The 23,661-nt window shown below is 42.1% G+C and overlaps 1 protein-coding gene across 2 annotated transcripts in view; it reads left to right on the top strand.

Moving 5' to 3' along the window:
• The window catches only part of ncor1 (nuclear receptor corepressor 1), a 60,551-nt gene extending 37,400 nt beyond the window's left edge, over positions 1-23,151 (top strand). Inside the window, exons 18-46 of one of the 2 annotated variants that reach the window (XM_040149570.1) lie at positions 1,230-1,366; positions 1,466-1,559; positions 3,924-4,371; positions 4,489-4,612; positions 4,839-5,016; positions 5,702-5,869; positions 9,150-9,316; positions 10,514-10,628; positions 11,994-12,079; positions 12,251-12,419; positions 12,511-12,636; positions 12,743-12,826; positions 12,927-13,177; positions 13,421-13,727; positions 14,033-14,260; positions 14,493-14,693; positions 15,110-15,259; positions 16,109-16,297; positions 16,467-16,602; positions 16,802-17,283; positions 17,516-17,632; positions 18,036-18,184; positions 18,294-18,511; positions 18,608-18,751; positions 19,272-19,417; positions 19,654-19,707; positions 19,797-20,000; positions 20,099-20,275; positions 20,400-23,151. In XM_040149570.1, the coding sequence (XP_040005504.1) occupies positions 1,230-1,366; positions 1,466-1,559; positions 3,924-4,371; positions 4,489-4,612; positions 4,839-5,016; positions 5,702-5,869; positions 9,150-9,316; positions 10,514-10,628; positions 11,994-12,079; positions 12,251-12,419; positions 12,511-12,636; positions 12,743-12,826; positions 12,927-13,177; positions 13,421-13,727; positions 14,033-14,260; positions 14,493-14,693; positions 15,110-15,259; positions 16,109-16,297; positions 16,467-16,602; positions 16,802-17,283; positions 17,516-17,632; positions 18,036-18,184; positions 18,294-18,511; positions 18,608-18,751; positions 19,272-19,417; positions 19,654-19,707; positions 19,797-20,000; positions 20,099-20,275; positions 20,400-20,680 (5,330 nt within the window). In that variant the 3' untranslated portion in view covers positions 20,681-23,151. The remainder of the gene's footprint in view (positions 1-1,229; positions 1,367-1,465; positions 1,560-3,923; positions 4,372-4,488; positions 4,613-4,838; positions 5,017-5,701; positions 5,870-9,149; positions 9,317-10,513; positions 10,629-11,993; positions 12,080-12,250; positions 12,420-12,510; positions 12,637-12,742; positions 12,827-12,926; positions 13,178-13,420; positions 13,728-14,032; positions 14,261-14,492; positions 14,694-15,109; positions 15,260-16,108; positions 16,298-16,466; positions 16,603-16,801; positions 17,284-17,515; positions 17,633-18,035; positions 18,185-18,293; positions 18,512-18,607; positions 18,752-19,271; positions 19,418-19,653; positions 19,708-19,796; positions 20,001-20,098; positions 20,276-20,399) is intronic. The other variant, XM_040149571.1, reaches the window with a different exon arrangement.
• Positions 23,152-23,661: the final 510 nt, after the last annotated feature.

Below are 23,661 nucleotides of genomic sequence, written 5' to 3'. Positions count from 1 at the left end.
TACCTATCAAAAATCATCTTAGTTCTGTCAGCAACTTGGGTCAAGGATCTTTGCACAATATAAGTGGGTGGATTGTTGGCATGGTAACATTATGATACTAATATCTTATTTCTGAAAAGTTTTATGAAGATCCAGCGATGGGGAAAAACAGCAGGCTTGTCAAAGCTTGCAGAATTGAAAAAGTTAAATGTCTGATCATTTCACTTGATTATTTCTCTTTCATGGGTGCCACAACATGTGTGAAATATCTCTTGTTGAATGTGTTGTAAGCAGTGCTCAGTTATGCTATGAAACTTTTGGGAGCACACTTTAACAGTGTAGGTTCTTTGGAATGTCCTCAGTGATTGTTACATGCAAGAGTTCTTATTTATATTTTAATGGCTGCTAGATGAAGTTGCAATGGTGGTCAAAACACATGAGGGTACTTGGAGATCTGTTATAAGATACACACGACCATCCTACCGGACGTTTTTGGATTGTCTGCATGTTTTAATAAGTCTAAATAAGACATGAGTCACTCTGAACAGTCCCATTGCCCTCATTCCCTCATTTAAGTGGAAAAGTAATGGGGTTTTGTATTTAATTCAGTGGTAATTTGTCAAGCTGCCAGTATCCCTCCTCTCAGCAGAGCTGGGAGGGAGGGGAGGTCACGGGGGTTACAGGATTTAGAGAAGAGATGCCCTAATGTCAAAGGTAAACTGCATTCTTCCAGTTCACTGCAGTTTGGCAGAGTCGTTTCAGAGTTTAGTAAGAACATCAAAGCTGACTGTGTGCTCTACTCAGTTTTAATCAGGATGGGGAAGACAACAAGCCATAGCAATAGGGACCCCAGGAGTATAGTGTAATTTCACAGCAATACCAAAAGTTCGCCTTCAATAACAATAACTGCAGCATCTTTTGATTGTAAAAAGAGCCTATTAAGAATTTATTGAGATGATCATCTTGAATCATAACATTAGCCCTGATACAGCATGAAGCAATAATTGGAAATGTTAGAATTATTTAATGTCCATGTCAATTTGTGATTTGATGGCTTGGCTATACCACTTTGCTGGGCCTCTTCGATACCTATATTTGAATACAGTGCTTAAAATGATTTTACTTAGTTGGAGTCTTAATATAGCATCAGCTTATATTATCATACAAGTGATTTCAGCCTTACTAATTTGTATTCTGTTAAAAGGCAGCAAATCTTTAATGTGGAATTGTCTCTCTTTGTCCTGCACCAGGGCTAGTTGAGCATGGGCGAAACTGGACAGCCATTGCCAAAATGGTGGGCACCAAAAGTGAGGCGCAGTGCAAAAATTTTTATTTCAATTACAAGAGACGTCACAACCTGGACAACCTGCTCCAGCAGCATAAGCAGGTAAGATATTTGTTATCCTCTGCTCTCTGTTATCGTCTGTCATTGAACTGTTGTAACTATAAGGTATGAATGCTAAATCCTACTTTGTGTGTTTCCCAGGATACACGTCGGGCTCGTGCTGATAGGTCTCAAGGTGAAGGTCTAGCCACAGCATCACCTGATGATGATGAGGACAACGCAGATGACAGTGAAGGTCAGAGAGATGGATGATAGAAAGCATGTGCTCATCGTTAACACACAGACACACACACACACACACACACACACACACACACACACACACACACACACACAGGCTCAATAGCATTTGTTTTGGACTTTTCTTCCTGTTTATCTGAGGAGCAAGTCCTAGGGCAGCCTGGGGGAAGGACACACGGGCCGATAGGGTTTTGTATCCAATTTTTGTCCTTGCCTGTGAGCCGTGAAGCTTTGTGCCTGGTATTACCAACTATTAAGTAAAGAGAGTAAGGAGAGAAAGAACGTAGTGATAAGTACAGTGCAAAGCAGGGAAGCCTGATCCAAAATGCCCTCTGAATTATCGTTTAAGGATTTCATTTGAGTTAATGGCAATGTGCTTGCTCTTTACTATCTGTATAGTTAATGAAAGGGAGGAAAAGGATCAAATGATAAAAAAACAAAAAAACAAAAGGGGAGAGGAAGAGATAAAAGATATGAACTAATTCTGACTACATGGGCGCCTGTTGCATAACAGTTCTTGGCTTTGAAGACTCAAGAAAGCCTGCTCTTTGAACACAAAGTGCTGATTCTCTTGTTTGATCCAGCAAGCCTGCCTCTCAAACTGTCTCCCTCTTCTTGAGAACTCCTTATTTTTGCTGGCATTATATGGTGAGGGTAGCCCGCTGTAAAAAAGACTCCTCTCTATGTGTAAAAATATAGATCAGCACAGAAAATTACTGGTTTGTAAAATCAACTTTTTTTCTTTTGAACATTGAAGGGATTTAATGTCCTTTTTGTTCGAAAATGAAAGTCATGCTTAGCAAACCTCCAGTTCAGAAGATAGCAGTGGCGACAACAGGAGGTCACAAGGTTTTCTGTCATGTTTATTTGGCTTTCTCCTTGTCTCACGGAAACCCAAACTGCTCTGTAGAGGCCTTGGTGATCTGCAGCCTGCAGATCTCACATTATACAGTTATAAATAAAACCATAAGAGGAATTAGTACAACTCTATTAAAGTGTACTTACAAACATTGTGATGTTGTCATTTAGATCTTTAGTAATGCTGCTTATCTGATTTAGGTCTGACACATTTAATGCATCTGAAAATTGTTTTTGCATAGACATAGCATCTGGACTACCATCACCATGGCAACAACTGCAGTGGTAGACAATATGCAAACCAACAGAGGCAGGCAGTTTCTATTTTAAGGATGTATAATATTAAGATTTGAATTTAGGTTTTATGTCACTTAAATTTCAGTTTATTCAGTGTCTTGTTTGACATACAATGTGTCTAGAAGTTAGCATTTGAGATACCTCAAATCAAGTGTAAAAGACACAAATGATGATTCTGATCTTGAAAGGCTGTTTTTTGTATTTTTGAGGCCTTGGTCTTAGCACAAGCATACTTAAATGGTATAAAGCAAGACCATTAAATGAACAAAACCTGTTCAAAGATTAGGTGCAGTAGGCTCTGGTAACCACGTTGCCAGTATTGCTCTGCGAAAATGTTCGGCTTTCCCTCTGCAGGTACACTTCTCTATGCGTTTCATTCAATTTGCCACACCGCAACTGACACAGACCAAGTAAATATAGCCGATATCACTCACAGCCATTGTCTTTAACTTATGTATGATGACTTTGTCAGACGACGTCGTGGTTATAACATCAGGATTTTTTAGCAGTGACTGCTGGTTAACATGTAGGGTTAATGGGTCATGTTTCACTCACTATTTCATACTTGTTCCATTGTCTGAAAACAGAAACTGAAAAACGTGTAAATGAGAACAGCTTTATTGGGAATTCGGCTGCATTAAATTACTGTATATGTTAGCAAAGAGAGTAGGAGAGAAGCAAACGGATAAAGGGCTGAAACTGGCTGACACTATGCAGAATGCAACGCAATGATGTAATGAATATGCTAATTAGCGTATTACATCATCTAGCAATATTTAGTGAGTTTCCGAGCAGATTGTAGCTACAGTTTTCAACTACGTCCTAATTTTGGACGTTGACCACACACGGTCCAGCCATATACTCGGTTTCGACCTTGTCTTGTTTGGATTATTACATGAAGCCTGTGTGATGGTTGCCATGTTTTCAGTTTTAGTAGTCTCTTGGTTTATTCATTGATTAATTCACTTGTTTCACATTCATGATTCACTTGGTCTACCAAGTATGTCTTCCATCCACGATAAATCACCCCATATGTAGATTAATGATGTGGCAGGTCTACATTTATTTCCATTTTCATGATTATTTCATTTGTGTTGTCCTTTGTTTTAAAATGACAGTACAACTGGGTTAAAAGCCTTGTGAGTTGCAATGGGTTTCATGCATTCTTTGACGTATACTGATTCATCTTGTCATGCTTCCTCAGGTGGCGACAACAGCTCTGATACAGAGAGTGCCCCCTCCCCCTCACAGACTGACTCCTCAAAGTCTGGTGACTCCAAGAAGGCAGACAATGCTGCAGGAGATACACAGTGCTCTGATCAGGACAAAGGTCAAGCCAGCAATGGAAAGGCCTCAGAGCCCTCATACAGTGAACTCTGTGTCAAGGAAGAGAAAAGCCCAGAGAGTGAGACTGGTTCTCAGGAGGAAAAGGCCAGGGTGGCTCCTTATGCAGGCCCGGTACATCCCAAAACTGAACCCCAGGATGTGGACATGAAGACTGGAGAGATTCAGGTTAAGATGGAGCCTGACATCAAGGAGAAAGGAGAAAAAGGAGATCATGGCGAGATGCAGAGGGATCTCCATTCAGATAATGACTCCAGCGCCACCTGCAGTGCTGACGAGGATGTGGAAGCAGAGCCTGAAAGACAAAGGTGTGTTTTTTTTTTCATAAACACCGTCTTCCTGTTCTAATGTTGTGTGAACATAATTGCAGTTTACAAGAACAGGACATGAGTGTTACTGATATGTTTTGCCTTGTGCAACTGCAGAATATTCTCCATGGAAAAGCCTTCATTGCTCAGCCCTCCAGGCTCGGTGCTGGTGTCCTCACCCAAGCAAACCCAGCTCAACATCCAGCAGTTGCAACAGAGGGCAGCTGCCATCCCACCTATGGTTAGTCACAGTTTCATATTGATCCATTTATACTGGTACTGGTACATGTCTTATATATTTTGGAAGCTAAGGTTACAAGATGAGCAGAGAATTATTTTTTTAGTTTAGGTTTGCTCAGTGCTCTCTGTACAGTGCTTCAGTTCTCAGACAAATCAGTCAATATCTCACCTTGTTCATATCTGGCATTTCAACTCATCTCAACCTTTTCACTCCTTAACTTATCTAGGTGCCTGGTTCTTTTGGCCCTGGGGGTGTGCCCATCAGCGGTTTTGCCATGTTGCAACACCAGATCAAAGCAGTGCACGAGTCTGCGCACCAGGAGGAAAAGCAGAGGCAAGATCAGGGAGATCTGGATCGCAGACCCCCTTTCAACACCCGCAGCCCCACCGTACTAGACAGAGATGGTAAGAGGATAGAAACTATCCTCATTCTGTCCTCATCTCTCCTCCTTCCTGTTCATTGCTCTGTCAGCCTCATCCCCTCTTGCTACTAGCAGTTGACTATTTATAGCTAATAAATTTTTTAGGCCCCATTCATTTTTGTGCAGTTTCAAAAAAGGAAGGTGAAGGTGATCTGGACTGTCATACTGTGATTCAGCCTGAGCCAAGACAAAAAAGTTAAATGACCCTGTTTTACATTTGATGGAAAAACAAAGCCAAAGTGTGCAATGTTGTGCCTCCTAAATAACCCTTGGAAAAAGGGGACTGTGGTGCTTTTTGAAGTTGAATGGCGTGTCAGCATAGGACACTTGCTGCTTCTGTGCATTCAGACAGAGTTCAGCCACATAGCTTCAGAGGGGAGAGCGGTCACTACGTAGAATGCATTATGGCTTGATTTTTTTTTTTTTTTTTTTTGCAAAGCTTTTAGCACCTTTTTAGCTGGAGTGCAGTGAAGAGTACAGCAGCTGTCAGTAAGCTGCTGAGCTTTGACAACAAGATATTTATTACATAGGTTTCAGCGAATGTGTTTCCAGTTGGTGGTGTTAGTTGTAGAGGCCAGTCCATTCTAGGTCAGCTCAATGCTCACTGGCATTGAGTTCTTGTTTTAATAGTGGTTGTCTTCCTGTGTCCTTATGCCTGTGTACTGCAGGTAAGCTCTTACCCTACATGCCTTATGACATGAAGCTGGCTCTGGACCAGGAGGCCCACTCTGGTCGGCCAGGCTCTCCCTACAGACTATCTCCCAGGGAGCTGAGCAAGGCCTCACCCCAGCCTGACCCCAACGTCCCCAGTGCCTCCCGCTACAGTGTGCCGCCAGGTAAAAGCACACATCTTCACCTCCTCCTCCCCCTCCTCTCCCTTCTTGCCTCCTCTTTTCCTTTGCTGATATAAACTAGCCTCGTCAGACTCCCAATGAGTCTTTTGTGTTTGACAGTGGAGGCACTTTGTTGTCTGTTGGCAGCAGAATATTATCTACTTTGGATTGAAATACAGTGTACTTTATGTTGTAGCCACTCTTATATTTCAGGCTGACATGTTTTGATATCTATATTTTACTCTCTTATAGGCTATTATAATAGCCTATTTTAGATCTATTTATACAATTGCTTAAGTATCTTCAATCTTTAATTTTACCAGACGAGGACTTGTGGAGGTTTTAATTCTGGCGTAAATCGGGGTTTGGCAGTGTTTCAGAGCACTTGTATATTAGAGATTGAATTTTCTCTTGTCCAAAAGTATATGTACCCAAATTGGGGTCATACCGTGTGCACGATGTATTTAGGCAATGTTTAGCTGACATGAGAAATACATTTTGATACCACTGCCATATTTTCTCTCAAGGAATATTATATTCAGAAAGATTATAAATTAATAGATTATTTTTTAGTAGTTTTATTCTGACGTGTCATTTTCTGTGTAGTCATCTTACTTAAAGGTAAAGCTGATGTATGTTTAATATGTGTTCAGGTGGAGCACCATTAAGTAAGAGCCAAGCTCTTTGTGTATGTTGGGTCTTTTTTTTTGTTTGTTGATGCATAACACTTTTTAGTAGGTAGCGTAATGGATATATGCTTTTTAGGCCAGACAGAAACCTGGATCCCTTTATGTGGGAAATGCACTGTGTGCTTGTTCTTGTGTACCAGTACAGTAGAGGTCAAACAAGCATGAGCCAGCTCTTTCTGGTTCACATACTGGAGTAGGTTGATGATTTTATAACTGAAGCAAGTACATCAGCGAATGAATCAGATATTTTTGGTCTGTCCACCAGTGCACGGAAAACACCAGCACACTCCTTTGGCCCTTAATCTTGGCCCTTGTACTAAATTCTTGTCTCAAAAAGAAGCTGAGGTGGTTTGTGAATGACTGCCAGTCAATCGTTGCCCTCATCACCAGTTTTATTGTTACTTTTTTTTTGTTTAGAATAGCATAAAATTACCTTATTTGAAATGTTACTTCACTTTTAAAATCCAGGGTCATAAGCATTTCCATGACTAAGAAGACAAGAGAAAAGACCATTTTTAATAAGTTGAATCAATCACCTACAGTAGTTTATAAATGCATAACAAAAACTCACCTGCCTATTTAGATCACCATAATTACAATAAACATAAATCAAAAGTCCGAACCATATGCAACATTTAATAAAAATTTCACAGCTGTGTCATAATTAAACGAGAACTTGCAGTTAAATGGTAAATGTACTGCACTTATATAGCATCTTTCTAGTCTTATTTACCACTCAAAGCCCTTTACACTACATGCCACATTTTGCCATTCACACTCACATTCATACATCCCATTCACAGCCATCAGGGGCAATTTGGGGTTCAGTATCTTGCCCAAGGATCCTTCGACATGTGGACTGGAGGAGCCAGGGACTGAACAAATATACCGACCTTCCATTAGTGGATGACCGGCTCTACCTCCTGAGCCACTGCTGCCCCAACATAAAATAGCAGGCATGTTCATGGAGCAGTGACAATGACACAATACTGCTATTATAATGAGCAGAGAACTCCTACAAAGATAAACGAGTAATAAAATAATGAAATACTTTCTGCAGCTACAACGTTATAGCTCACTACAACTCATAAAGGAGCTCACATGACTAGAAATACAGTTTGATACATGTTTTTTATTATACACCTTTTGTTTGATACAAACATGCTTTTTATTGATGGTGAATAAACAATACTCACACTATTGCACCCTGAAGTTTAATAAAACCCTTATCAAATCATTTTTTTAAACTTATATGTGTTTGACATTGTTGCAGGGGCACATTGGCTAAGTGTATTATATTTCAAGTTCAGGTGTCCTCTGTAAGTGGTTATACTAGATTATGAATCTTTAAATCATAAAATTAAATTTAACTTTGTTAAGGGGACCAGCACCTCAGATAGGATTTGTTTTATCGCTACAGTGCATCTAACATCACCTTTTGCACTTTCACCATCATTCACGGTTGTGTATGCTAGAGTTTTTAATTACATATCAGTTGAATTCATGTTGTGATACTGAATGAAAAGCTACATTAGGTTGACAATTTTCACATATTTTTTAGTGATACTAGAAAAAAGAAATGCATTGTGGGGCAGGAGTAGGGTCAAAACCATAAACAAGTTAGATGTTGATCCTGCTGGCAAATTTTGGATTCTCAGCATTTCACAGACCTGCATATATTAACTATAATTATAGAATTATGGTTCAAGAACAATAGTAAAGGTTTGCTTCTGCTTAAGGAAGGCAAAGGGATGGAGTCCACAAAGTTAGTGTGCAAGGAAAACATTCCCTTTAAAAATGTCTACCGCTGTTGTTGATGTGGAAGTGGCATTTGGATTTTTACTAAAGTTGGACTACAATATTTTCTCTGGTTTGTCGTTTGGGGCCAACATTTTACTCATGTCCTGTTTAGGCTGTTTTCCTTGATTGTGAACTGTAGCATAAATGTTAATGTTTGACACACAGTCTTTCTGCAACAGGGATTCATATATTCGTCATAAAGCGGCTTGTTTTCCTATCTGTCCCTGTATGAGCCATCAGGATGATGACGTCCATGCCCGCTAGTGGAACTCTACAGACATTTGCATTTTTGATTTTGTAGAGTGCGGAGCATGAGGCGCATTCCCTGCAGGGAAGTTACTCTGTGTGTGTGTGTGCGTGTGCGTGTGCGCGTGTGCGTGTGCGTGTGTATGTGTGTTATGATCCATTTCGTCTACTCAGCTTTCCCTGGAGACAGTAAAGCAGACAGCAGGAATGGGCCAAGGTTACCTCAGGCTGAGGAACAGGCTATTAAGTGAGGTCTTCAATGCTTACTTCACCACTTAGTGGAGTCTGTCAGAATGAAGCTGAATATTTTATCATGCAGTCTTTGATGGGAAATTTAAGCTTAATGGAACATGTATGCTGGGTTGACTGGAGCTGTCGTGTCTGGCAGTCACAAGACATTTAGAGGACAGGTTTAGGTTACTATGTGAGCTGATAACTATTTCGCAATTTCTTTGTTTATGTAGGTATTTAATGCTGAAATGTTGGCTGGTAATCAGTTGTGTCTGACTCTTATTTTCTTTTTGTCCTTTTCTTTGTATTCCCACCAGTTCTCCACCCTGCCCCCAACCAGCTGGTCCAGAGTATGCCAGATGGAGTCCGTGTGACATTCAGCAGACCCAGTCGACCTCCCAACATTCCCTCTCCTCCTCCACTCATTCCAACCACCAAACCCACGGACAAGCCCTCCTTCATCCAAGGAGGCTCCATCTCCCAGGTAAGACACCAAGGGGACGATGGCATTGGTTGGCTCTGGTGGCTTTTTCTACACAAAGTGCTATTTGTAGCAAATTGAGACAGACCAATGTGGACAAATGTAATTCCTTAATCAATGTCATGTGAACTCTTGCGCAAAATGAACGCATATGGGTTTGATGAAGAAATGTTTTCACAACAGACACGATGACACACTGAAACCTGATTTTATCCACCCATTTATCAAAGGAAAACTTATGCAATGTATGGTATGTGTCAAGTTATTATATACCATCCTAATAAAACGAGTCTCCTTGTAAATTATTCTGTCTGGAAAAATTGACCCAAGTGATTGTTAGTCTTAGTACTAAAATAAGACAGTGAAGCAGAGTTTAACCAACACCTCAACCATAAACCTTAATAGGAACATTTTGTTGGGTTGACTCACTCAGACTTTATTAGCAAAAATGCTGGGTTCATACAACAAGCATCTTGGTTGATATTCTGAATAGCGAGTATCTCAGAGGCTTTGACCCAGGAAGAGACACCACAGTGTTTTAGAACACCTTTTTTTCCCCCATTGCTTTCAGTGCAAAATGTGTCTTGATTGCTTATTAGTGAGCATAAATTAAAAAGAAACAGAAGAAGAAATCAGTAAATTACATTAGACTATGGACACACAAACAGATGAAACTCAACAGTGGATGCAGGTCTTCTTTCAATACAATTTTGTTTCATGAAAGAGACACACTGAAAACATTTTGTCATCTACTTGTACTTTTCAGAAAGAAGTGTTATTCATGAAACGAATGTGAATTTGCAGGGAATCAAGGAAATGTGAAAAAGTGTGCCTTGTCCTATTTTTTTCCCAGTGTACAGCTTCTTGACTGTCAGTACATGTGCTAAGTTATCTTGGTAGCCCAGCTCAACAGAAATGGAAAAGGTGTCCTATGTCCTGTTTGTCATAGTGCTTGTAGTGTGACTGCTTGGTAACAGTCAACACAGGTATATCTTGGGTCATTGGACCCTTGTAAAAGGTATATTAGACGGGAAATTTAAGAGTTTATGATTTGTTTATTGCCTGTTATCACATACCACAGTTTATTGATGAATAACTGTAACACATAAAAGATAATCAACATCACTAGAAACCACTTTCTTGTTTTCGTGAATATAGTCACCTAACCTTGAGATTTGTTCTTTGTCCCCGCTTTTCCAGGGAACTCCTGGCACATACCTCCCGCCCCATGCTGTCTATGGGCCAGAGGGGACTAAGAGCACTGTCGGCTCCATCTCTCTGGGTCTGCCTCGGCAGCAGGATCCAAGCAAACCTGGTAGGACAGCAGACGGTCACATTACTATGCTATTTTGTCATCATGCAGACAACAGACAGGACACCATTCAAATAAAACCAAACATGACATAAAAACAAGAGTAGGCCCATATGCAGCTTTAGATAGATGTTAAGTACCAACACCACCTTCTTTAATGACACCTTTCAGGGATTATTATACTTTGCAGGGCATAAAGATTTATCTTGCTACATCATTTTGATAAAGCAGGATTTTATTGTGTAATGTATGTATGGATTTTTTTGTAAGTGAGTGTTCAAATATATTGAAAAATGGATGCATTTGTAATGGTGCACTTAAAATCTGCTGTATGCTTTTTTTCAGTTTATCTGATGACTGAAAAGTAAAGATGTAAAAATGTATCTATCCATAAAGAGAGACAGAACATGGCAGTTACAATATCAATTTAATTTGAGATCACATGAATATCGTCAACCCAGGTTGCATCCTTAGTTTGTGAAGTGGTGTCTTCACTGTCATTGAACTTGCTTAACTGCTGCAGTTACTATTCCAGTCTTGAAACTGCGACCATTGCAGTAAAAAAACAAAAAAACAAAAAACAAAAAAAAAACACTATCTATTCCCAGTCCGTCATGCCCATACTTATTTTGCATCTTGAATTTATCCTCAGTCACAACAGAGGGGTGTCTCTTAAATGCTATCTTAAGAAGTGCACCTGCAACTGTGGGGTACTAAATTTATTTTAAAGGAAGCTCATTCATTAGATTACTGAATAAACTGCCGGAACATAGATAAACAAGTTATGTTTAGTCTCATATACTATGAATGCCTTTGCTTCAAATAAGTACAATGTAAATCATTTGTTTTGTTTAGAAGATCATGCCGTACTACTATCGCTCAGGCTTTGGGATTCTGTGGAAACAAAATCAAAACATGTCCTGCAGAAATATACTTGTGGTTTCAGTACTTGTTTTTCTGCTTGTATGTTTTAACAATGAACTTTTGACACCTAAACCAGGATTTAATTATGAACAGAGAACTCCTACAAAGAGGAGTGTAGACAGCTATAATTCAGCAGGTAGTGTGGGTCGTTCGATCCCAGGCTTGTCCTGTCCATATGTCAAAGTGTCCTTGAGCAAGACACTGAAGTTGCTCCCACTGGGGACGCCAGCAAATTGCATGGAAGCTCCGCCGTGGGTTTGTGAGTGTGTGAATGGTTGAACGAAGGCAAATTGTAAAGAGCTTTGTCCACAAAGGTAGAGAAGCGCTGTATAAGTGCAGTGCATTTACCATTATTACAAAAATCAAGCTTTAGGTTCATCTCCACTAGATGAAACCAACCACACATAACCTAACTCTCTATTTCTTCTCTTTGTAACACTCCAGGAGCTGCAGTTCCATCCATACAGGATGGCAGAGGCAACCAAGCAAAGGTGGGCGAGGGTCTGGCTTTCAGAGGATCAATCACTCAGGTAATGACTGGACTGAAGTGGGTTTTTTCTTTGTTTATGGTAATTGCACGATACAAGCTGTGAATGGATAAATGACAGACAGGAAGATAGACTTTTTCATTGGTCATTTATTTAGGGGTATGTGTTTTTGCTCTTTATGTTACATTATATCTTTGCTGTTTTCTAAAATAGGGCACACCAGCGCTGCCCCAGTCCAGCATTGCTGCTGACCTCCTGAAGGGCACAATCACAAAGCTGGCCACGGAGGACCTGAGCATCCCGGACAAAGCCAGAGGAGAACAGCTGGCTAAAGGTCATGTCATCTATGAAGGCAAGAGTGGTCACATCCTCTCCTTTGATGGTAAGTGCTTTGGTTATTGATACAGCAAATAACTGTTGTGTATTTCTTCACCAAGGACACAAAGGTGATCATGAATATTTATCTCCAAAAGCTATCAAGAACCCCAGGGAAAACACCCGCAGCCCCAGAACAGCCCATGAGATGAAACGCACTTACGACATGATGGAGGGACCCATGGGCAGGGGACACCCTGGCAGGGAAGGAGCTCCTTTCGAGGGTACTGCTTGTGTATCACTGAGTGTAGAGTATGTGTCCTGGTTTGTTTGTTCTGTATCATCAGGATGATGGTGCTTTTTTTTTTTGTTTTTTTGTTTTGTTCTCAGGGTTAATTAGCAGAGCCTTGCCAAGAGAAGGAATCCATGGAGATTCTAAGGAAAGACCAATGATCACTGGATCCATCATGCAAGGTAGCTAATTGTACAGCTCATCACATTTCCATAAGTCGCTTACTGTTACTAGTAGTATCAGATAAGGAGAAAAGCTGAAATACTTTTCAAACGTTTCCAGGAACACCTAGAACCGCTGCAGAGACTTATGAAGATGCCATGAAATATGGAAAACAGATAAAGCGAGAGAGCCCACCGATCCGGTCCTTCGAAGGTGGAATTGGCAAAGGCAAACCCTACGAGGGAGTGAATACTATCAAAGAGATGGGACGCTCCATTCACGAAATCCCCCGGCAAGACCAGTCTGGCCAGGACATCTGCAAGACCCCTGACATGTCAGAGAGGAGGGTTATGGAGGGCTCCATATCTCAGGTAAGACAGTTTGAGTTATGAAGGCCTGGCCAGGATTTTTTTGTGCACAGCATTTACTACTGTCACCTGTTCACTGAACAAATTAGCATATCACTGGCTCTTATATTTGGGTTCTATTTTAACTGAACCCATCTGTCCCAACATTTTGCTAATGAATATGCAACATAAACAAATATACATAATGGATGTAATCAATGATGATGATAAATTGGTGACTGACCTGTTGTTCCCTCTATTTACCAGATTCACCCTCTCAACCAGTCGACTATCAAGCACAATGTCAAGTCCCTAATCACCAGTCCCTCTAAGCTTCCCCACAGCATGCCCCAGCTTGAGGCCATGGAACGAGCCAAATACGAGGAGAGCAAGGCACGCCATACTTCTGTGGTCAACTCCACCACCTCTGTCCTACGCTCCACACACCAGGAGGCAGGCAAATCCCAGCTTAGCCCAGGCATGTATGAGGACGCCAATGCTCGCAGGACCCCTGTCAACTACAGCACCAATCCCGTATCCAGAGGATCACCCATGCTTGGACGTGCTCCAGAGGGTATATTCCATAATCATTTTATTCACAAACTGTGAACTTGAGGTTCTCAGCCATTCATTACTTTTCTAAAGCTATAATTGCTGTAACTAAAGTGTTAGTCAAAATTGAATTAGACAGTTATCTTGCTAAGCCAGTCATCTTATTTGCAAATCTAATGTGCACCCACTGCTGAGGTAATTGAGTGAACTTTTATTCCTGCTTTTGCTTTCTGCCACAGATGTACTGTCATGACATGGTGTTAAGTTGTGGTTTAATGAAGCGTTAACTGATTAAAAGAACCATGTTGGTTCCTCTCTCCTACAAAGGTGGTATGAGCTCTGCAAAGTCTGCTTCACATGAAAGAAAGAGTGCCATGACCCCGACACAGAGGGACAATGTCCCAGCCAAGTCCCCAGTGTCAGGCGGTGACCCTGTAGCCTCTCACAGCCCCTTCGACCCCCACCACCGGCCCGTTGTTCCTGGAGAAGTGTACCGAGCCCACCTGCCTCCACATCTTGACCCCACCCTGGCCTTCCACAGGGTGCTGGATCCTGGTACCATGTTTAAACCCTTTCCACTCTTTCCACCATAACTCCAAACAGAATAATAATAGCCTTGATTCTGCATAGATTGACGAAAGCAACTCAGGCCCTCTAATTCATAGGCATTACATATCCAGGATCTTTTTCAGCTATTGACGTCAGTAGTTGCGATCAGTATCTGTGAGCCTTCTGTTCATATGTTTTGCTTTATATTGTTTTGTTTCCCTCCTGTCCTCTGCTACAGCGTTCATGTTCTCCAGGCAGCCTTCCCCAACAAACTACCACAACACCTACCAGCTGTACACCATGGAGAACACGCGGCAGACCATCCTCAACGATTATATCACCTCCCAGCAGATGCAAGTCATTCCTCGGCCTGACATGGCCCGGGGGTTGTCACCACGGGAACAGCCCGTCTCTATCCCTTACGCAGCTGGAGCACGAGGTACGGCCCTCCACCAGCTGACACTCTCTCACCTGCGACATCAGGCAGGGGCGAGGCTGTAGTATGCAGATTGTGTGCTTGTGAAGTAGTGGCTACCTTTTCCAGACGCCCAGAAGCAAATGACCTAGACAAATTTTGCTGATTTGTTCTTTACATTGGGGCTGCAACTGATTTGGCTACTACTACTACTTAAGTCACCAAGCAACCACTCACTTTGCTGAGTGGTTGCCTCTTACAAGTTGACCACTATTCCACTCTTTTTGCAGCCCCGTTGCTTTCTGATCAATCTGTATTTGGGAGCACTAACAGAGGAAGGTGATGGGTTACAGCTAAGTGTATACGGTGTTCGTACATTCAGAAATTGATGAATCGGTTCTTGTTGTTCACCGCTGGCCCTTTGCTTCTGTCTGTAAAAGGGATAATTGATCTAGCCCAGATGCCTCCATCTATCCTGTTGCCTCACCCTGGGGGAACAGGTACTCCCACTTTGGAACGCATCGCCTACCTCCCTGGAGCTCAGCCCCCTTTCCCTCCTAGGGCTTTCAACCCAACCTCCATATCGCCAGGTGAGGACCCCTCCCCTCCCTACCCCTACACCCCGTGTTCCCTTATCTTCCTTGCCACGATCTTCATGTTCCCTCACACCTCTATAAGAGTGCAGCCCTGCACTGGCCTGAGGTGTCAAAGGTCAGTTCTGCCTGTCCAGGCACAGTTCAAGTTGAATCATACTGTGGTCATATTGGGAAGGATTGCTCACCGAAAATGACTGCTGCAATAGAATGTCTACTTCAACAGAAAGAAGAGAAGTTGTGCTGCTTAACACATAATTTTTAGGGGCACAAAAATGTAAGATTGAAATGTAAAATGAATGTAATTATCAAGTTGACCTTTTTTATGTTTGCAGTTGAAACTCTAATGTCTTGTAAGGCTTAGTCGTATTATCTAAACTCAACACTCTTTGATATGTAGACTTAAATTCACTAAAGTAAGCCTTAAAAAACCTGTACGTATTAAAAAATGCTGATGACCTCAGTCACAGTGAAAAGTGATCTGATAGGTCTACAGTTGTTTTGTCCATTTTTGAATTGCAAAACTGTTGTTTGTGTTTCACCCCAATTAAGATTAAGGTAATCTTCAAAAGTCCTAATTGTAATTTGACACAGTGTGAAGACATTATAAATATTTTAAGTATATATGCAACAAAAGCTGCTACCCTGTGGAACCCTGTGTGATCTCTTATACTCAAGGTTTTGTCTCGAATGGTATGACAGTTTTCCTGGGACAGAATATTACCATGATGATGACTGTGATAGACTCAGAACTCGTCAGCAAGGCTCTGATCCAACCTGCTGAGACCACATGACTGGTGTGTGTATAAATCCCATGTCTGTGGTCTTTGTCATTGTTCTCCACAGGTCACCCAGCCCATCTTGCTGCTGCTGCTGCCAGTGCAGAGAGGGAACGGGAGCGGGAGCGGGACCGAGAGCAGCAGGAAAAAGAGAGGGAAAAGGAGAGGGAAAGGGAGCAGCGGGAGAGGGAGCGGGAGCGGGAAATGCGAGAACGCGAGCGGGATCGGGAGCGATCCAGTGAATACATACGCGGAGGTGTTTTTTTTTTTTTTTTTTTTTTTTTTTGTGTATAAAACAGTAGTAGATGTGGTCAAAATCTAATTTCAAATTTATTATGTGTATATCTTTTTAATAAAGGAAGTCATGCTCTTGGTTACTTTGTTTGAAGCACTTTTAAAATGTTTGATGTATGTGTGTGTATCAGGTGGACCAGAGCAGCCAGTCCGGCCAGGGAGTCGAGGTTATCTGCACTCCCCTTCTCCATCGCTCAGGACGCAGGACGTAGTGGTTCAGCAGCGGCCGAGTATTTTCCAGGGCAAGAGCGTAATCACCTCTCTAATGTAAGTTTGAACCGACTTTAACTCTATGTTTAGATCAGCTCACTTACATTCTGTGTGAGTGTCTCTTTATGTATGCACAGGGGTTTGCCCAGATATATCTAGTTTATGTCTGGACAGTAGACTCCACATCATTACACTGACAAAACACATAGCTTGCAACTGAACCCATCTGTCCCTCATTTCTTTTTTTCCTCATCAGGCCCCATTCAGCAGCAGCGACAGCAGCTGCACAAAGTAGCTCTCGCTACAGTACTGCCGCTGATGCTCTGGCTGCGCTGGTGGACGCTGCAGCCTCTGCCCCACAGATGGATGTGGCCAAGGTGAAGGAGAGCAAACATGAACGGGATGATGACATGTCTTCATCAGCTGCAGCTCGGCGAGCAGCCAGCCTCTCCGAACAGCAGCAACAGGAGGCAGAAAGACGATCCATGCAGTCACCATATGGTGCTATGTCTCTGCCAGGAGGTAAGCCCCATCCAGCTTACTCTGAGGGCCCTGGCGTCGGGGTTAAGGATAAGGGACCTCAAACCTCAAAGTCCCGCATCGAAGAGGAGCTTCGGACTCTTGGAAAGACGACTATCACAGCCGCTAGCTTCATTGATGTCATCATCACACGGCAGATAGCCTCTGACAAAGACTCACGAGAGCGAGGCTCTCAGAGCTCTGACTCCTCTAGCAGCTGTAAGTGTGTTGGATACACATGGCTTAGGAGATAGCTGAACCTTATTAAAACTGCGCATAAGTGCACTATGACACAGTGACATCGTCAGTTACCTGAGTGGACTTGCACACAAATTACTGAAACCTTAAATGTAACCTTTTTTTAAAGTACATCTTTTTATAACATGATTGAACCTAGACATCGTGTCCTTTGCTTAACAGAAATAACTCTTTGTTCATACTTGTCCTGCAGTGTCATCTAGTCGATACGACAATACTGGTGGAGGAGCCATTGAGGTGATCAGTCCTGCTAGTTCCCCAGTCCAAGTCCAACAGGACAAACCAGAAGATGGGCAACAACAGGCTGCAGGTATGAGCACGAACTCAGTTTGAGCATTCCAGTTCTTGGAAGTAGAATACTGACTGTTTAAGTTAGTTCAAAGATTTTGTACTTCACGTCAAAGAAAACCTATAACAACAGTGAGACAAATTTGGCAGTGAAGTAAATTTAGCTGCAAGTGAAGTAAGCATACCATAACTTGAATGACTTAACCCTGACTGACCTTTTCATTTGAGACTATTGGACACCATTCCTCTGCACCAGTCTAGTCACCAGACTCGACTTGAAGTTATTCTTGTCACCCGCAAGCAGATGTAGATCAGTTACTGTTGTCATACAGCATATTAACTCCTCCCCATCTCATCACCCCTTTTCCTCATCCTAACTCTCTATCCAAAACAAAAACACTTTGTCCCTGGTCAAACTTCAACAGCTGGCATGCGGGCCTACAACATGAGTCGCTACCGACAATCAGGGGAGCTACCACAGCCAAGTTCCCAGCAGCCCCCCTCCTCCCAGGCAGACAGCTACTCTCAGGTCCCCAAGACTCACCGGGTCATGACTTTGGCAGACCATATTTCAGTAAGATATGCTGGAGAATATGAAAAAGTAATTCAGCACATATCACATTTACAATGTACGTCATCCCGTCATACCTAACTCACCTGGTTTTGTGGTTCCTGTCGTGCAGCATATCATAACCCAGGACTTCGCCCGGAATCAGGACCCTCCTCCGGTGTCCTCCTCAGCTTCTGCCACATTCCAGAGTGTGGTGCCACCCGTGGCCTCTTCGGGTCGAGCCAAGGTGTCTAGCCGCTACAGTCCTGAGAACCAGGTCCAGGCCCTACACCACCAGAGACCCTCAAGTAGAGTTTCTCCAGAGAATGCCTCTGACAAGCCCCGAGCCAGGTATGTGGACCAGACAGTTAACCCTGACATAATTGGAGTGAGTCTGATTTATTATGGATCATGTGTCTAATATTAGTTGCTTTCCTTCCTGTCCAGGCCTGGTAAGTCTCCAGAGCGAGGAGGTAGGCCAATGGAGAACTATGAACCCATCTCTCCGCCCCAGAGCTACCAAGGCATGGACAAACAGGAGGCTGGTGGGCCTCCACCCCAGAGGCGAGATCCTGACAACTCAGAGATCAGGTACTGGTTCTGCACAGTTTGGATACATGATAGTTTGAAGCTGTCAGTCCAACAAACCAGTACATCTCTTAATACAGCTTAAAATTGATTCAGGATAAGTTTTGATATTTATATATTTGTAGTTGCTGACACTCTTTAAAGATTAAATACAATAGTAGTTGGATTACAACAAAATGTAGATGAGAGAGGGGCAAGGAGTTTTCTTTTGTGCAGCTTGTACATGTATATTGAGATATAAATGTCACCTGTAGTATATGTTGTGAATATCAAATTACCAGTATCTCCACACTTGACCTAAACATTGCTAACATTAGTTTGATGTTAGCGCCCTGACATGTGATGCATGACTGTATTGGACTGTAAAGCATTTTCTTGTAAGGATGCCAGCAGGCAGAATGCCCCCCCCCCCCGTCAGCAGCAGTTTGACATCCCAGTGGGCTTAAAAGTATTTAGTCCTGGTGAGGGTTTGTTGCCACACTTACCCCTTTGCTGCTTGACTCCACCCTTTGTCTGGTTCAAGGAGTGACTCAAGGTCTCCGGGGAGTGTCAGCTATCTGCCTTCCTTCTTCACCAAGCTGGAGAACACCTCGCCTATGGTGAAATCCAAGAAGCAGGAGATCTTTCGTAAGTTGAACTCCACCTCTGGTGTCGGTGATTCTGATGTTGGTAAGTGGGTCTACTCTTATCCTCTTCCTTCAAACTAACATGCATGCATCAGATGATGAAACAAACTCTGGTAATACGTGTGCATGCAAGACTTTTGTGTTTAAGAAATTCAGTCCTAATTGGTCAGGCTCATTAAGAATGTGGTAAAACTGGAACAATTTGCCTTACTGTATCATTTTTAACCCCATTTCTTGTCAGACATTTATTGTTTTCAACAGCTAATAATTATCTTGCAGGAAATGCACAACCAGGCACAGAGATTTTTAACTTGCCTGCTGTTACCAGCTCCAGTAAGTAGCAATGATACTCGCTCAGACACTAAACACGTCATTCTTGTTGATGTCTCCTTTCTCACAGTTTGTTTTGTTATGGTTTGTAGGTAGCATCAACCCCAGGAATCACTCTTTTAGTGATCCAGCCAGTAACCTGGGCTTAGAGGACATAATTCGCAAGGCTTTGATGGGCAACTTGGAGGAAAGACAGGAGGAGCACCAGGGAGGAGTAGGGGCTCAGTGTGCCATCAACAACGCACCTGGTGCAGGCAGTGATGCCCGCCAGGAGGCCAACCCATCACCCAGTATGGGTAGGCACAAATTACATTCCCAACCTTACACATTTTCAGTAGAGACCCTGTGTTTAGCATGTTGCCGATTTACACATTCTGCCTATTTGCATCTACAGGGAAGCAGAAGCAGGGCAAAGCCAACAGCCGGAAATCCAAGTCACCTAACCTGGGTCAGGCCTACGCTGGAGGGGAACGTCCCTCCTCAGTGTCCTCCGTTCACTCTGAGGGGGATTATCACAGACAAGCCCAAACCCAACCCCAATGGAGTTGGGATGACCGACCGTCATCCACAGGTGAGCTGTCCAGCCTCTGCTGTCAGTGTGTGCAAACACTGTCTGTCTGTTGAAATCTAATACAGAAAAACCTGGATGCAGTTTATCTTCATTTTTCAATTTTCTCCACTTCTTCTTTTCCCAGGATCCATGCAGTTCCCTTACAACCCGCTGACCATGCGCATACTAAGCAGCACGCCACCAACCTCCATAGCCTCCCCCTCCATACAGAGCCAGCAGCAGCAGCAGCAGCAACAACAGCAACAGCAACAACAGCAGCAGCAACAACAGCAACAGCAGCAGCAACAGCAACAACAGCAGCAGCAGCAGCAGGCGCCTCCAGCTGGAGCCCCGGTGGCCCAACAGCGTGTGTGGCAGTCTCTGCTGTCAGAGCAATATGAGACCTTGTCTGACAGCGATGACTGAGCCCTGCTTGCTACAGCTCCAATAACCACAAGAGACGCCTTCACTGAGGCTTGTCTGTTCACCCCCCTCTCCCAGAACTAACCTTGCTCACTGGCAAACGTGACAGGTAGATGGGGTGGTGTCATTTTTTAATTTTGGTGCTATGGCACCCCCTGGCTGTTAGCTAAGAGTACAAGCAGCAGCCTGTGACAGGTAGGGCTCTCCAGAGCAAGACTTGCTTTTGGTCCGGAAGCACTCACCCGGCATGTTGGGAAAATAAACAAAAGTGGACTGAGGGGATGACACGAGCTATAGTTAAGATGAAGAACTTAATATGTAAAAAGAAACAACATAAGAGATTATTTCTGAATTTTGTTTGATTTCTGTAAAGATATACTTTGTCTTTAAGAAAATCATTGTATGTAAATAGAGTAACCTTTTGCAGTGTTTTTCTTACCTTGATTATTACTTATTTTAATGTCGCTTTTAAATTGATCCACTTTAAAGGGGAAGAGCAGGGGTATAATCTTTAATATCACAGTTGGTCTCTCCCAGTCCACCTCCACCCCATGTCACCTGACCCCCATTTTAATTCCCATTTTTACCATAGCGACGCTAAGAGAGACCAGTCATGTGGTTTGTACTTGACCATGAGTAGAGCACAGAGATTGTGCTACCCTGCGCGCCATCCATCAAGCACCACCAGAGCTGGAACATCGTGGACAATAAAGGACAAAACAAAACATAGTAACATTTCAAACAGCTTCGATATCTGATGCCTGTCTCCACCAAACAGTGGACATGTTGTATGGATTGTAATTATCAGATGGTAGATGTAACTTCTCACCCAGTTCTAGACAGAGAAATGTCTTCAAAAGTTGAGAACACTGGTGTCATAGCAGAAAGGTGAAAAGTCTGATATAAGCTTAATTTTGCCAGAAAAGATATCCTTATGACTACTCCTGGACCCAGTCTGAATAATGAAAGTGAGCCAATGTGTTTGTTTTTTTTTTTTCTTTGTTTGTTTGTTGTTTTTTCAGTAGAGCTGACCATGGTGTGACACATGTTGCTGTCTCTCTCTGCAGTTTCCAGCCTGTCCAGAATGATCTGCTCTGCAATGTTGTCATGGTTTAAAAAAAAAAAAAAAAAAAAAAAAAAAAAAGTATGTCAGGAACTTTTTTCCTTCTATTTTTTTTTTTTTCCTTTTTTTGACAGTTTTGCCATGCCATGTGACTTGAGAAAGAAGGCAGCTTTAAGTAATTTTCTCAGAGATATACGTTGGTGTTGTTTGTATTTGTTCCTGTAGTCCCTTTTTTTTTCTTTTTTTTTTTTTCTTTTTTTTTATACTATCCTGACAAAAAACTGAACTCTGTAAATTGTCTTTCCATTACACAAAAAGACAAAACTAACCAAACATAAAGAATGGTCTGCACCATTGTTGCACTTTTTTGCTTTGTAGCTTTTGACAACAAAAAGCATACTACCTGCTGTGTAACTTATTCAACCTCCAGCACAGGAGTATACTAAGATGTGCTTTAACTTTTTTCCCACCACTCACAGAAATCTGGATGTTTTGACTTCCTGTCTTTTCTTGTAGCTGGTACATGAGTTTGTAGTGTGACACTTGCATCACAGTTACAGTTTTAAGTGTATGGTACCGTTAAATGTTTAGGAGTTTGCTGTTATGGTAATTCAAAACCATGACCACTTAATCTCTGCTTTCATTGTGTCAATCAACAGGCATAAAGCTTAGAATATGAATTATATTAGGTCAACATCATAAATGGCAGTAACGTTCCTTTGCAAGTCTTTCTTTAGGTATGTGAAAAAATACCGTATTTTGGCTTTTTCCATTCTCACTTTGCTCAGTCAACTATCCATTCTGCTCTAAACTTGATATGTTTCTTGCTTTCATTTTGAATCATTTGTCATAGCACATGTTCAGATTTTTATTTTCTGTCATTTTCAATATCTTTGTTATTCATCCTGTTTAGATGGGATGTTATGTGTTTACAAAGGCAATGACAAAAAAAGTTTACAAACTTGAATCTTAAAGAAATCCGACATGAAGCCGAAAAAGAATTGGAGCATCTTTTCAGCTCTCTATCAAACACACAGTGGTGACTTTTTTGTCTTTTTGAAATTGAGACTTGAAAACTGGTGTATCCTATGATGTTGAAATGCAATGTTTGTATCGCACAATGTCTCTTAGTAGGCTATTACAAGAGTTCAGACCAATCAAATAAAGTGGATCAGTTCTCCACCACTGAAAAATGTGTAGGTTCTTAATAGGCATCTCATCTTTTTATTGACTGCTATGATATTGCACTGCATCCCCCATTTCTACTGCTGCCAGGTTAACCTTTCAAGTACAACACAAGCAGAATGAAAAATTAGCTGTTGCAGTACATCATGGCTTTACTTCACAGCAGGCCTGCCAATGTATATTCTGTGTGCTTAGTAATTAAAGATGACAGTTTTGGTTTTTTTAACATGATGTTTTGAAGAAGCTTATTGCAGTGAAGCTGATGGTGTGTTCATAATATCCCGCTACGAGACTTTTTTTAACAGTAATAATTCACAAGTCAGTGACTGCCATTGTACTGGATAATTCCATGCAATAGACCTTCCTCACAGCAGACACAGGTTGTCAAACAAAGGTGTAAATAACATTCTCAGTGGCTGCTTCCCATTTAGTTGTCATTGTCAGGGTTCTGGCATTGGTCGGTTTCACTCCAGGTAATTTGACTTCTCATAGTAGGAAAATTACACAGGTGTTACTCGTAACATTAATTATGGCTCTGTTCCAAGCTTCGCCACAAGTCATGTCATTGACACATAATGCTCAGTACCAGAGCACTGGAATTGAGCAATCATTGATATCAATAACACATTTGTTTTTGCTGCTATGACATATCAAAATGCCTGTTTTGAAAAGGGCCAGTTGTGCATGCAAGCTCGTTGGTTAGTTATTACTTACACCGGAACTAAACGTGCCCCAT

This window comes from Xiphias gladius, chromosome 17 (genome assembly GCF_016859285.1).
Source record: "Xiphias gladius isolate SHS-SW01 ecotype Sanya breed wild chromosome 17, ASM1685928v1, whole genome shotgun sequence".
NCBI classification, from domain to species: domain Eukaryota; kingdom Metazoa; phylum Chordata; class Actinopteri; order Istiophoriformes; family Xiphiidae; genus Xiphias; species Xiphias gladius.
The sequence above is the reverse complement of the archived record's forward strand: the minus strand, read 5'-3'. Positions and strand labels throughout refer to the sequence as shown.